Here is a 15119-nt window from a genome sequence, read left to right as displayed (position 1 = left end):
CACTGAATCGAGAAATTTTTTGCTAGTATGCCTTTGTTATAGTTATCTTTCTTTTTATTGCATACTTTCTATTTACACCCACTAAAGCTGTTTTGTGGCGGTTTCTTATGTTATGCATTTTAAGTAACATTTCTTCTGCCCACCCACTATGTCTTGCATAAAAGAGAACGATGCTCGAAAATAACAATGAAAATACCGCGAACATGTGTGTTGAACATGCGTGTAACATCAGAGGTTTAATGTTGGCATAGTCATTTTTAAATGTGACTTGTTCCTTATTTCACCTTTACTATACGACCTCACTACTTACTTCGTTCTCAAAGTCACACTGTGCAGTTTGCATCTAGAATAAAAAAAACATGAAAATAAATCACATTGTTGAAGTTTTAGCTTCTTTGGGAATGTTTATTGAAATTTTTACACGGAAACGAAATGTCAAAGTAACATCGTGCCCTATCTTAAGTATATCACCGGCGTGATGTCGATGTACGCTGTAGGCCAGCTGCTTGTTCACAAAATGTAGCCAGCAGCAAAACATGTTAGGGTAATAGAGCAGAAGAAAGCGCTGCATTTATATATATATATATATATATATATATATATATATATATATATATATATATATATATATATATATATTGGATGAGGTTAAAGCCGAGCCGAGAACGGACGAGCTGAAGCGTCTTCGAGTTTTAATACTGTGTCGCCACTGTCAGGCCGAGGTTCTTGCTTCACGGAATTTCCTCGCTCTCTGAGTCCTTGAAAGGCCAGCTTGTCCAGCGTTGCTGTTGGGGCCTCGCATGCGAGAAATGCCATGTACGCCAACAGGTAGCTCCAGATTAGCACTCCAAAGAAAAGGGTCACCTGATATAAGTCGGAGAAATGCATTCGTTCCACTGTGATCATATAGAATTATAACGGTAATGTTAGCGGGTTCCAGATGAACAGCACCCTGAGGTCTGTCACATGTGATAAGGAGAGATAATAATCTGGCTTGCTACGAAACGATGACAGAGGAGGAAAACGCTTCGTCCGTAGGTTTGAAATTTTTCTTAACAGCGCAAGGACACCAAAGGGTACAGTAGAGATAACAGAGCGCTTACTGAGCCCTCTGTTCTGTCTTACTTTAGTCCCCTCTGGTGTCATTGCATTGTTAATCAAGCTTTAAAGCATTTCTTATCAACAACTCCAATCTTACACTCCGCTTAATTCATCCGTACGGCATTCGAATTATGTCTTAATCTCCGTGCACCGTCTTAGAAACAAGTAGGCCAGCCACCGGAAGTCAAGTTTCGGGTAACCTACCACGGACGTCCCAAATATATTTCACATGATCCGCTGTCGGATTTCCTCAGATATCCGCATCAGGGATTTCAGGGATGTCCTAAGGAGATTACAGGATGGATCTTTTTTTGCATTTAAGTGAATATTTGTCCTTCAAGAGGTTTTTGTTTTTGACTTTTCTCGTAGCATGCAGAATTATGTTTTCTCGCATGTTCGAGTTGCAATTCGAAGCTATGAAGTCTGCAGCTCGTGTGTGCATCGTACTTTGCGAATTTTCTGACGCAATTTACTTTGAAAAGTGCTGTTAGTTCAATGAAGCACTTGCGCGTGGCGGAAGGTCCAGAAGAATGAGGAGTACACTGCACTTCAGCTCGCATGCGTGCGCGCGTGCGTAACGTGAGCACATGACGTGTACGTTCTTCATACCTGGGTGCTCTGTCCGTGGCATGTTCCACAGCATGTGCCGCGAACGCAATAGAAATTTTGGCAAACACTGTGCAAAATGCCCTGTCGTATGTACGCAGCATGTCGATGTGCTGGCACTGGATGTGCATAGGATATCCATAGGACGCCGCTGTTGTCAGTGGGAGCGCAATTGTGAATTATGAATACGTTACTTTGCGTAACGAGAGCATGAATCATCACCTAGGCAGCGCAACCGGCGCCCTTTGCGTTTCTACATTCCAAATCAGAGGGGCTAAGGGGTATATTTCTCGATGAATATATCATCAATGGAAGGCTCTCATCAATGGATATTGATGAGACCCCCCCCCTACCTCTTCCGCCGACCTATAAAAATTAGAATGCACTAATTGTATACGTTCCTTTTTAATGATAATGGTAAGCTTCCAGTGAGCATCTCACAAAGTCTGTCGTATGTGCTCCAACCCCCTCTTTTTCTTCTGTAAGTTTCCTTCTTATGATCTGGACCCTGTGAGTAATTGACCTAGGTAAATGTACTCCTTCACAGACTCTAGAGGTTGACTGGTGAACCAGGACTCTTGTCCCCTTGCCCGGCAATTGATCATTATCTTTGTCTTCCGCATATTAATCTTCAACCCCACCTCACTCTCTCTGTTAAGGTCCTCAGCTATTGTTCTGGCTCGTCCACAGTGTTGCTGAACAGGACAATGTCATCTGCACATAAAAAGTTGCTAAGGTATTCGCCGATGATCCTCACTCCTAAGCGTTTCCAGTTTAATAGCTTGAATACTTCTTCCAAGCACGCAGTGAATAGCATCGGAGAGATCGCGTCTCCTTGTCTGACCCCTTTCTTTATAGGAGTCTTCATACTTTTCTCGGGGAGAATTAAGGTAGCTGTGGAATCTCTGCAGATATTTTACAAGATATTTACGTAAGCGTCCTCTACTTCTTGATTACGTAATGCCTCTACGACTGCTGGTATCTCTATTGAATCAAATGCATTTTCGTAATTTATGAAAGCCATATAGAGAGGCTGATTGCACTCTGCGGATTTCTCGATTACCTGATTGATGACATGGAAGTGATCCATTGTAGAATATACCTTCCTGAAACCAGCCTGATCCCCTTGGTTGACTGACGTCCAGTGTTGCCTTTATTCTATTAAAAATTATCTTGGTGAATGTTTATACAATACTGGAAGTATGCTAATGGGGCTATAATTTGTGAAATCTTTAACGTCTCCGTTTCTTTAGATTAATATAATGTTGGCATTCTTCTAGTTCCTAGGACCCTTAATTGAAGTCGTGAGACAGTTCGTATAAAGGGCCGCCAGTTTTTCCAGCATAATGAGTCATCCACCTTTGAGTATGTCGACTGTTATTCTATCTTCTACGGTCGCTTTTTCCCGTTTCATGTCTTGCGAGGCCCTTCTAACTTCATCGCTAGTTATAGAAGGAGCCTCTGTAACCTGCTTACTACTGCTTCGAATGGAGGTATTGTGGCTGCTCTGGGTACTGTACAGGTCAGTATAGAATTCTTCCGCTGCTTTTACTATATCTTCGAGGTTGCTCATGATATTACCCTGCTTATCTTTCAGTGCATACATCTTGGTTTGTCTTATGCCAAGTTTTCTCACTGATATCATGCTGCGTCCATTTTTTACTGCATCCTCAGTATTTCACACGTTATAATTTTCAATATCCCTTAATTTTTCCTTGTTGATCAGTTTTGAGAGTTCCACGAATTCTATCTGATCTCTTGAGTTGGGACACTTTCATTCTTTGTCGTTTCTTTATTAGGCCCTTTGTTACTTGGGAGAGCTTGCCTACTGGTTGCCTTGGTGCTTTACCTCCCTCTTCAATGGCTGCTTCTGAAACCCCCAGGCTAGTTACTGGTTCATTCATTGCCTCTATGTCATCTTGATTTCTCTCTTCTAAAGCTGCATATTTGCTTGCAAGTACCAGCCTGAATTCGTCTGTTTTTACCCTTACTGCTTCTAGGTTGACCTGTTTCTTCTTGATCACTTTTACTCTTTCTTTCTTCAAATTGAGGCGTATAGTAGACCTCACTAACCTATTATCACTGCACTGTACCCAGCCTAACACTTCTAGATGCTGCACTATGCTGGGATCAGCAGAAAGCATCAAATCTATTTCATTTCCGCACACGAACACACGCACACACGCACACGCACGCATGCGCACACACATGCACACGCACACGCACACACACACACACGCACTAGAAGGCGACATTGTGTAATATGTGCTGAGTAAACGAAAGCGTTTCTTAAACTGTTTCTGAAAGTGAGAATAAGATAGGAACATGTATACATATACATATATATATATAGCGGGTGCTCCAGTTAACTTGGACCAAGATTTAAATAAAAAAAGTAAGAGCTCTGGAGAAATCGCACCGACTGCATAGTAGCGGCAGTTGTTTGTACTACAGCAAGTAATTTAGCATCCCGAAGCATTCTTTAATTAATTGCTTTTAAGTTGAGAACTTTTAAATTATTGCTTGAGTCGCAAAAATGTCAATTACAAATTTACAGGGCACCTTAAATAACCTCCGAATCAACCATTTATTTCGCGCTGAAGTGTGCCCCGTTGTTTCTTTCGAAAAAGAACAAAAGCCCGCGAAATACGCGAAATATGATATAGATGCGTGCTCGCGCGCGCTACTCATGCGCCTTGAAGCAACCTTTGAAAGATATACGGCTGCATTCGTTTTTCGCCGCATCGTATAAGGCTTCGTCATGTAGGATAGCTCGACAGGTTTTGCGACATAAGTAGCGTTGTGCGATAAGCGTCAGCATCTGCGTATGCAAGAATGTTGTGCTGGATCATGAGGCACTCGGTGTAGCTTTAACCTTCGCTTCATGAAACAATGCTACAAAAGAAATTCAACCAATGTTAAAAAACAGTACGCAAAAGAGCACAAAAAAAGAAAAGGCAGCTCTCGGAAGAACCGGAAAGGGCTACTCAAGAGTTTAGTTCAATAAAAAATAAACCAAAAGCACGTAAGGCGCCTCAGTCGCCCACAAAGAAACATCCAAAGGTCCAACTGGTTTAGCTATTTACCCTTTCTTTCTCGAACTTCCAAAAAGAAGCAAAACAAAGCAGTTTTTTTACGTATGTCTATCTTTGTCTCAAGCTTTTTCTATGCAAGGATGGGGTGACACCATGATGGTGCGTTAAACAGTCACGTTTTACACCAGTTTTGAGCGGTTATTTTCCACAGCCACTGACGTGCTCAAACAGGTCTGCGTCTGAAGCAATACAGTAATTGCTTCTTTCCAACACTCGCGCTGTTGCAGCTTTGACCAACGACGTTGGAATCTCGCGGCAGACTGCTTATTTTTGCCTTTAGGGCGCCCGGTGTGGTAATTTCGCTTCGATACACACGATCTTTCACGTAGCTCCACAAAAAGAAGTCAAGCGGTGTCATGTCTGGCGACCTTGCACGACAGGGTACAGGTCCGTGCCGGCCCATCCACTCTCCAGAAAAGAGCTTGTCGAACCACGCTCGAGACTGACTACTATGCGCAGGAGCACCACCGTGTTGAAACCAGATGTTCCGAAGGGGTGCAAGTGAAATGTTGCAAGAGACGTCATTCACGGGGCGCTCGAGGATGTCGTTCACGTAGCGTTGCGTCGTTAGTGTGTTGTCAAAAAATATGGGTCCGATGTTGTTGCCATCAAAAATACCGCACCAAACATTAAATGAGCGCTGGTATTGGTATCGTGTTTGTGCTAGCCAGTCGGGATTTCTATCATTCCAGTTGTATGTGCTGTGAAGGTTAACTTGTATGTTTCTGGAGAAATTAGCCTCATCCGTCCAGATCTGGCGAGTGAGAAAGTCCGGTTCTTCGTCACATTTCGTGAGAATGCAATCGGCAAAGTCAGGTCTGTTTTCATAACATCGGTCTTTAAGTTTTTGATGAAGATGTACATGGTACGAGTGCATATAAGCTTTTTTTTTAAATCCCCCACACTGATGACCTTGAGGTTGCGGCCTTCGCACTGCCGTCGCGAACACTACCGTGAGGGTTAGCAGAAAGGAATCCAAAGATATCCCTTTCCACTTGAACTGCCATCGCAGTCCTGTGCCGCGTTCTTGTGAAGCTACCCGTCTCGCAAAGGACTTCGTACGTTCTAAGTATTGTTGACGGACTAGGGCGTCATCCGCAATGCGACATCCGGAATAGCTTGGCTTCCTTCCTCCTGTCGCCATGCGCCGCCCCCAGAGCCAGGATCATTTTAGCCTTCTGATCATTCGTGAAGGGCATGACTATCGTCTTGAAGAGCATGTCACTGGCGTGGTACCATTGAGATATCCTGTGTTTATCTACGCACTGACACGTCAAGCAAAAATGATTTAAGTAATCGACAACAGCATACGCTGGCCGTACAGATCCGCTAAAACGCATTATTGGACATATCCTGCGCAAGGTATGTTTCTATTCCTAAAGGGAACAAAAGGAACGTGGAAAATTACAGTCCCAAGTGCGTCGTCACGGTTTCCCGGCTTCGAATGCCTGATTCGAATGCTTGATTCGGAGGTTCTTTGAGGCGCACTACAACTTTGTAATTGATATGTTTGTTATTGAAAAATAATGGAAAAGTGCAATAATTAAAATAATTAATTAATTAGTAGTTCGTGATGAAAAAACTGGCTGTAAGTACACACGACTACAGCTCCGATGCAGTGGGTACGCTTTCTGTAGAGATCTTGGTTCTCTTTTTTTATCTTGGTCCAAGTTGACTGGGAAACCTGGTATATATACAGGTGTATATACAATTTTGGCACTGGCCTAGAGTTGCTCAGGCTATTTTTTATTTTCCCCTTAACTAACGGATTAGTTATGTTTAATTAGTCAACTATTTAAGTATTGGCTGCAGACCCCAAGTGTGATACGCAGAGTTGTAGAGAACCTTGAAAAACTTCTCAATAAATTGTTTCCGACGCGATATATCTCACGTGGTCCACTTTTTCCGCGTTCCATTGTAAGCCTGCGAAATATGAAACAAAACATACCACGTGACGGGGATTTTGCGCACTGTTATTGTACTGCTCTCAAGCGTGCGATGGATGAACAAGGTCGGCTGCAGCGAGGCTGACCCCAACAGCGCATTTGCACCATCATGCGATAAGAGCCGCATGCCCAGATACCTACAGCAAGCATAACGCCCTGACGCTTACTATATATAGCGATCACAAGCTTACTTTCAAAACTTCTTACACGGTGGTAGGCCTTACCTGAGTGAAGTGGGAAACGTGTATACGCTCCCTAGACGCGTGTAGCATTGCCATGAGGAATGGGTAGTGTATTAGGTACACGTTAAATGACAGCCTGCTTAGTGGCGCGAAGACGCTCGAAGACAGAAATCGACCGACGAATCCTGCGAGAAGAATGGGAAAAAATACCTTTCAAAAATAATACAGAAGCATAACATGGTTGCGAGAACGTTCTTTTAAATAAATTATGCATGATCGCGCCAGTTAGCCAGAACGTTCTTTATATGCGACAGGAATAAAAGGAACCGAGGGATGGATCTTTAGTTATAGTTTCAAACACGTGAAGAGAAAGACAATGAAGCCAGAGAAAGGATATGAAAGTTACTTGTTAGGTGTTAATTGAAATGTAGAAACAATACGGTAAATGGAAATGAAAGTAGACGAAAAAACAACTTGTCACAAGGGGGAACTAAAACCACGCCTTCCGCATTACGCGTGGGGTGTTTTACCAGTAAGCTAACGCGGCTCACATACTACCATGCTTTTGTTTGTTTGTTTGTTTGTTTGTTTGTTTGTTTGGGTATTTGGGTATTTGTAGAGGATTGTCTCTGGGGATCTTAGGCAACCGCTACTCGAGTTCATGGCAGCTATTAAGCCGCAGCCTTTAAACATCCTTTAAACCGCAGCCGTCCTTCAATATGCGACATGGCCAAGCAACACTGGTATGCAACCTCATAGCTTCAGGTCTGCCATGGTCGACACCTCGTTAATCAAGAACGGTAATTAAGAATAAGATAAACCAGCTGCTAATTTAACGTACTATGCACGCGAGGACTACCACAGTTGGAGATGGCTACCACCTGCTGCAAGTTGTCTTCTCGCGCGCTTCCATTTACATTTTCCTTGTTATTTCCACACTTCCATAAATTAGAACAGCTAATTACCCGTACGCTTTCTCTGGCTTTTGTTTGGTTCATATGGCTTAAATTAACAAAAAATCGAGCCCATCCGTTCCCCTGTTTTGCTCGCTAATATGCCGACATGAGCAGCCTTGGTGCCAGGAGTTAGCGGTTAATTGGCACTTAGACATTAAATTAACTTTTGGGGTTTCACGTGCCAAAAGCGCGATCTGGTTATGAAGCCAGCCATAGTGGAGGACTCTGGGTTGATCTTGCGCAACCGGGGTTCTTTAATGTGCTCCCATTGCACGGTACACAGGCGTTATTGCATTTTGTCTCCATCGAAATGCGGCCGCTACAACTGGGATTTCATCCCGCGACATCGTGCTACAGCAGTGCAACACCATAGCCACTAAGCAGCCGCTGCTAGTATCGGCCAGTTTCTTGCTGCCAAGTTCACGCATTACTGGATGTCTATGGTTGAAAGGACGTTCAATATCCGCCGCCATGGGCCTAAGTAAGGCCGGGTAACGCTCCCAGGGCTAATCTTGTACAATTACCCAATACCCATTAAAGTGGATAGGGAGGCGGCAGCCGCAACAGCTCAATGGTAAAGCAGCGCATTGGTAATGCTTAACACGTGGGTTCAGCTCCCACCTGCAAGTGGCAAGTTGTCTTTTGCATATTATGACTCCCGCCTGTGGCAAGTTGTCTTCTCGCGCATTTCCGTTTACATTTTCCTTGTTATTTCCACACTTCCATAAATTACATTAGCTAATTTCCCATATGTTTTCAGAGGCTTCACTGATTGTTTGCTTCATATGACTCATGGTTCGAAAAATCTGATGTCCGGCGTTACGGCGCCAAACAATTCGTGGCACCAAGTTTTATAAGGAGTCAAACTCTCGACCGTTGGTGGGGGTTAGGCCAAATTAGGCCAAATTATGCCATCGATTTCTGTATAAGAAAACGCGAAGCCGATGCGACGAGATAGCGTCAGCACTACGTGTGGTGTTAAGGCAAAGTTAATTAAGGCAGATGTAATTAAGATAGTTAATTAAGGTACTTGAACCCACTACCTTTCGTGGGAGTCGAACCCACCTGGAGATATTGGCGAACCGGCCATATCTGCACGTTAGATTACAATTTACATCGTGACGGTCGAGAGTCAAACCCACTACATTAGGTGTTAATTAAGGGGAAGCGAATTAAGATACAAATAAAAAGGATGTAGATAATTAGGTCACTGGAACCCACGACCTTTAGTGGGAGTCGAACCCACTACCTTGGTGTTAATTAGGGCGAAGTTAATTCAGTCACTCAAGCCAAAGACCCAACATGGAGATATGTGCAAACAGGCCATATCTCCAAGTTGGATTCCAATTGACATCGCGGAGGTCTAGAGTTGAACTCACTACATTCCGTGTTAATTAAGTCACAGTTAATTAAAATAGAGTTCGTTAAGGCACTCGAACCTGCGACCTTTGGTGGAAGAAAACAATAGGAAGTAACAACGCATTTGAATAAAAATGTCTAGTAATGAATGTTTCGTTAGCGCGCAGCCTTTTCCTTCATCCTCTTTAGAGTATGCTAAAGTTACTGTCAACTTCTTATTTATACGCTGTAATCAAACATAACAGCAAATTTCCCGTATGCTTTTTTTGTTTCATTGTGTGTTCGCTTCATATGGTTCTTTCGTTATATGCCACTCGTCATTTTCAAGTACTGATGTTGTAAATTAGATATCTCGCCCTCTTTGCCGAGGCAAAGGGCATAGTTAGATACGCATTGCCAATAATGAGCTATGTCGTATAGGTATATACAAACAAAGGAAAAACACGATAGAGCTAGGAACGTCAGAAGAAACTAAATTAACGGTTACTTTCAGAATACACTGTACTTCTGACCACAGGGCGGCAATTTTAACAAACACAAATGCTTCGACTGCACGCACACGTGCGTAATAGTTGACCTATTCTTTGAAGCCCACACGCAGGTGCCGAAGTGCCACTGCAGAGCACATACTGAGGCTGGCACGAGCCGAGCCACTCGCCTATAGCCGTGTCAGCCTCATGTGGCACATTGCCACGGCTGCCGTTCTCCGAGCCTGGAACTCCTTAATGAGATTCTGTCTCATACCTCCTTCAAACACCCGCGATTATATAAGCGCAGCTGCAATTCCTTAAGGCAACAGGACTGGGCGACCGCCGGGGACACAGCGTTGACAATTCCACTTTATCGGCGACTGCAGTGTACATTAATAGCTGACTTTCATTCCTTGACCCATTTCACCCCGTGCAGGCCATAGCCAACCGGGGTCAGTCCTGATTAAACTGCCTGCCTTTAATTTACCCTTTAATTTCTCTCCCTCGCAATTTCTTTCCTCGTTAAGGCTCTCCTTGTAACGTCCAACTGTCTTGCTTCGTTGGCTTAAAGAATACAGTCGCCATAAGAACTAACGACATTGCATTCACCTAGTTTGTCGTGAAAAGATTCAATACTGCGAAAAATTCTGATGTTTAACGTTTAATGGTGATGCTGTGGTAGATGGCTTCTGAAGAATTTCGGCCACTGCGATTATTTTACGTCCACCAAATGCACAGTAAACGTGGGTTTTTTGCATGCTGTCCCCATAGGAATACGCAGCTGCTGTGGCTGTGATCAAACACGCGACCTCGTGCTCTGCAGCGCAACGACATAGCCACTCGACTGTGGTGGCGGGTTCGAGACTGTAACAAGCGTTAAGTAAAATTCATGAGAAGATGCCAGTACTTAGTGTTACACTGGAGTCACAAATACTATACATTTTCATCGCTAGATTTGTCGGTGGTGTGGCTGAGTGGTGAAGAGACTCGTTTTCATCGTATTGGCGCAGTTGTGTTGGTTCGTGTCACGCCGGTGGGTACGACGTACTTAATCCTTTATTCGCCAAGCTTTCACATGTTTCTCCAAAATTTCAAGTTTCTTAAGGATGGACACACCTGATGGATTGCCCTCGGAAAAGACATAGAAGGGGGAAAAGTAAAATACAAATTTGTGGCACAGACCTTCGTATATAACAAATAGCCCATGGGGACAGGGACAAAGGCGTTTCTTAAATATATCACTGAGTGTAAAATGCTTATGGAATTAGAACAGCTAGAAAGAACTCACCGCCTCGTCCCGATGCGCAAGCTAACGTGAACCAGGCAAGGAACAGCGACCAAAGGACTCGCTCAAAGAAAGCTGCCACCAGTTTTGTAGCTTCCGAGGTGGGATCACGACGCTTGTACCAGGGAATCTTCATGAAGATGGCGCAGAGCGCACTGGTGACCGCCACGCACCAGCATATGAGCTGCATCGTCTAGCCGAGTAAAAGTAACGTTTTTATGAATGCAAGAAACATTTGTACTAACTTAAGGGGCAAGCAAATGATTAATGATTAAGATAAAAAAAATCACTGACGATTACGATACTCCCTCATGCGGAATTTGAGCGCAGCTTTATACATGCTTTCATTTCGCGATATATTAGCTGGTGCGGACAATCTGTCTCGTGCGGCACATTGCAAACGGAGCGAAGCGTGGCGCGACTGCCTCGCTGATCGGGAGACCGCGAGAGCCAGGACCTGGGCGCGATTCAGAGCAGCCGCCGCCGACAGACCTTCGCTCATGCCGCGCTTTGGCATCCTTGGCGCTCGCTCGCTGCATGCCATCAGTGAACAGACAACGGCGCGCTGCTCTGGCCATCTCGTAGCGGCCATAGAGCAGCGGCCGTCGCCGCACTGACCGTCTTGAGGGGCACTACTGTTCTCACACTTTCGCCAAACGCTCTTCCTCTTTCCGCCTCGCGCTCTCTTTGATATCGGCGTCTTTCATCCCTGCTGCGCTCCACGTTCGCTCTTTCGCCCTTCGCTGTGCTCGTTCGCTCATTTACCCGCAGGGCCGACGCCCACGCGAAACGCAGAAATGTGCGCCTCGTTACGGACATCGCGCATGGTTAAATAAGTGCTGCAGCTGTAAAATACCGCTCATTCAGCCTGCTGCGCAACGTGTGTGCGTGAATGTCGAAAGGCCGTAGTTACTGTACGATAACGTTCGCAGCGGATGCGTCTACGTGAGGCAAACTCGTTAGGTATCGATGTTGCGATTTAAAAAAAGAACAATAAAGTTGCGTTTTAGTGATTCAAAGCATGGCTTCCAACCTTTCTTTCAATTTTCGGAAAACAGGTCCTAGTTATAAATGCTGGCTTACCCTAGAAATTTTACGGTTGCTGAAGTCATCCAAGACGACTAACGTCATGCAACCGCTGAAGAAGCATACGGCATGGTAGAAAGGCCGCGTGTAGTATAAGTTGAATGTTGTCATTTGTTGCCTGTAAAAAAAATGTTTGGCATACTAAAAGAAATGCTTAAGTTAATCCTCTTAGAAAATGGCATGTGGGTAAGTCACCTTAGGAACGCCTGCTGTTGTTTCATCTCAAGATCTTTTTGATGTGGGACCACATAAAAATTAAATTGTTGCGATTTATCATGCAAGACATGACTTTTTGGTAAACACTTCATGACGACGGAACAGCGCTATCTACCACAAATGCTTTGGTTGCGACGTTTAGGTTTTAAAGGAACACGTTACTGCTAGAGCAATGACGCAGGAAAAGAAATGAACGGAGTAAATACAGACATTTTTTTCGTCTTCGTTCTTCTAATAGCACGTCTAACTCGGCATGCCCAGCCAACTAGAAACAACATTGGCTCTTCGCCGACTAAGCATTGTTTTCTAATAAAAATGAGACTACGCATAGCGATACTGTGAGAAATAACCCATTTGATGCAATAGTTTCTGTTTTGGTGTGCATTTTATGACTATATGTGCACAATGTTCCAGTTGAGAAAATGAGTTACTGAGAACATAAATTTTGAAGTCTATTTGCGCAGCCATTTTGGCAGCGTGACTCGGATGTTCACAGGGCTCAAGAAAGCACGCGTTGCACGAGTAAGAAAAAACCTAAGTAATCGATTCTGCTAAATATACGCGCGAATTAGGAATGTGTCGCCGAACAACGCGATAAACGACTGCGCTTAAGTTAGACCTCTTAGCTTTTCATGGCTTGTAGGAATCCCACATGGTGGATTCTAGAATATGCTTGACGTTGACACACGTGCGTACGTTTCCACAGTGAAGTTCTTGAAAGAAAATCTGGTATCCGCTTAACATAACATAGAAACACGATAGATGTTTCTACTTGACCGACTAGCTTGTGTTCAGGCTCTATAAGATTCCCATAACTATCTCATTCGTGAGTCAGCCTCGAAATTGCGGGTTTACGCTGAACTTCCGTTTATAATCAAAATTCCAGCGTATCGAGTTGGTGATCAATACTCTTCCACGATGCCAAAAAACGAAGCGTTGCTGCGAACGACTAGTCTCCCCATTGGCCATGTTAGTACAATAACTGCCTTGGAACGGCGGGTTCGCAGCTGGCTAAAAATAAATTTTTATTGAACTGCGAAATTTCTTGCCTGGAAAACATAAGCGCTTCTGCTGTAGGTTCGTGCCACTTTCGAATGGATGCAAACTTTTCTTTATGAATCGAATACACTCAAACAGTTGATGTTTCAATAGAATACGTGTGAGTGTCACGTTACGCATAATTAATTTACTTAACCGGCGTTTCCTTCTATAGTCTGGCCGTATACAACGCTTAAGTCCGATTTGCTAGAATGCGTGATTAAGTCACATATGCCCCACTGACGTATGAGACAACGCTTAGAATTTAGCAGATATTCTATACATCAGGTCATATATCGGAGAGACAAATCCTATATAGTAGATGTTTGTATATTCTCTACATTGTTGTAATTATGCCCGAAACTGGGTAAACATACCAATCCCGAGATCTGATTTAGGGCTCACCTTATTGTGTGAGCAGGATAAGTCATGAAGGGTAGAACATTTGGATTAGTTGCTCTCCACATTGCGATGGCGCAACCCAAAAGAGAAAGCACTGTGAACGTTGCCAGCGCCAACTTTTTCCGCCTGTGGAGTAATGACGAGCAAGTTGTTAGAAAAACTGCACGCCTCTGATTAACACGTAACATGGTCATGCATCTTCTCAATAGAGTGTTAAAGGGGCTAAGCTTAACGCAAGTGAATCGTGTCCATGTTTATTTCAGCATGTTACCCATTTCACTGCAGCCTTGCTGCTCCTCGATGTCGAACACTAGCGACTCGCAGTGTTCCAAAGACTTATGCCTAGTCATCAATGTTACCCGCCGTGGTTGCTCAGTGGCTATGGTGTTGGGCTGCTGAGCACGAGGTCGCGGGATCGAATCCCGGCCACGGCGGCCGCATTTCGATGGGGGCGAAATGCGAAAACACCCGTGTGCTTAGATTTAGGTGCACGTTAAAGAACCCCAGGTGGTCAAAATTTCCGGAGTCCTCCACTACGGCGTGCCTCATAATCAGAAAGTGGTTTTGGCACGTAAAACCCCAAATATTATTATTATTATTAGTCATCAATGTTAAATGAGGCAGAAAAAGCGCCAATCAATGGCGTACATCGGTAAGCCAATCCGTGCATGACTACGCCATCTGCACCTATTTGGTCTTCCTTCGTGCATTCAAACATGTTCACGCTTGGCCATGCTGCATATACGGGGATAAGCATTCAGAAAACCAATGCATGACCTGCTCACGCAATCTCAAAGGAAATGGGAGAGCATACCATGACACTGCTCTTGTATAAGTGCATTACTTATGGTACATTAATCTCAGATGATGCATGGTTTAAGATAAAAACAGGTGAAGCTGTTAGATCCGTATGATCTTGTTCATTAGTGTACATGAAAATGAGAAAGCATTAACGCGAAATTGCGTTACACCTAACAGAAATTTATTTTCAGCACGCATAATATCATACAGCTGACTTGAATGCTCACAAGAAACACATGCTCCATTTTTCTGGCACACAAGCATACATGTATTACGCAGTATATACAGAACAGACAACTATCAATTTTAACTGAAATTGATACCTTTCATACTTTATTGTGCATTAACCGACAAGAACGTAATAAGAATGCGCTTTCTCATAACCATTTAGTGCGCAGTGTTGTGTGAAGCGAAAAACATTGTGAAAAGAATTTGTTGCTTTCTGGTTCGTCGACACCTGAACAATTCATAACAGCGTACACTGGTACTGCAAAATGCGCGAATAAAAGGACGCGCACTGCACTTTGTATTCTCTGCATTATTTGTCGAAGCCTGGCCTGTGTGTAAAACATAACA

At 43.8% G+C, this 15119-nt stretch overlaps 1 protein-coding gene across 1 annotated transcript in view; it reads right to left on the bottom strand.

Annotated features, from left to right (window-relative positions):
- Positions 1-621: 621 nt before the first annotated feature.
- Positions 622-15119, bottom strand: part of LOC142583395 (nose resistant to fluoxetine protein 6-like) — a 52479-nt gene continuing 37981 nt past the window's right edge. Inside the window, exons 7-11 of the mRNA XM_075693878.1 lie at positions 13746-13868; positions 12084-12204; positions 11004-11193; positions 6973-7115; positions 622-864 (exon numbers count right to left, since the gene is read on the bottom strand). Coding sequence (XP_075549993.1) covers positions 649-864; positions 6973-7115; positions 11004-11193; positions 12084-12204; positions 13746-13868 — 793 coding nt within the window. The 3' untranslated portion in view covers positions 622-648. The remainder of the gene's footprint in view (positions 865-6972; positions 7116-11003; positions 11194-12083; positions 12205-13745; positions 13869-15119) is intronic.

The sequence above is a fragment of the Dermacentor variabilis genome, chromosome 1 (assembly GCF_050947875.1).
Source record: "Dermacentor variabilis isolate Ectoservices chromosome 1, ASM5094787v1, whole genome shotgun sequence".
NCBI classification, from domain to species: Eukaryota; Metazoa; Arthropoda; class Arachnida; order Ixodida; family Ixodidae; genus Dermacentor; species Dermacentor variabilis.
Note: the sequence above shows the minus strand (reverse complement) of the source record. Positions and strands in the feature narration are given on the sequence as shown.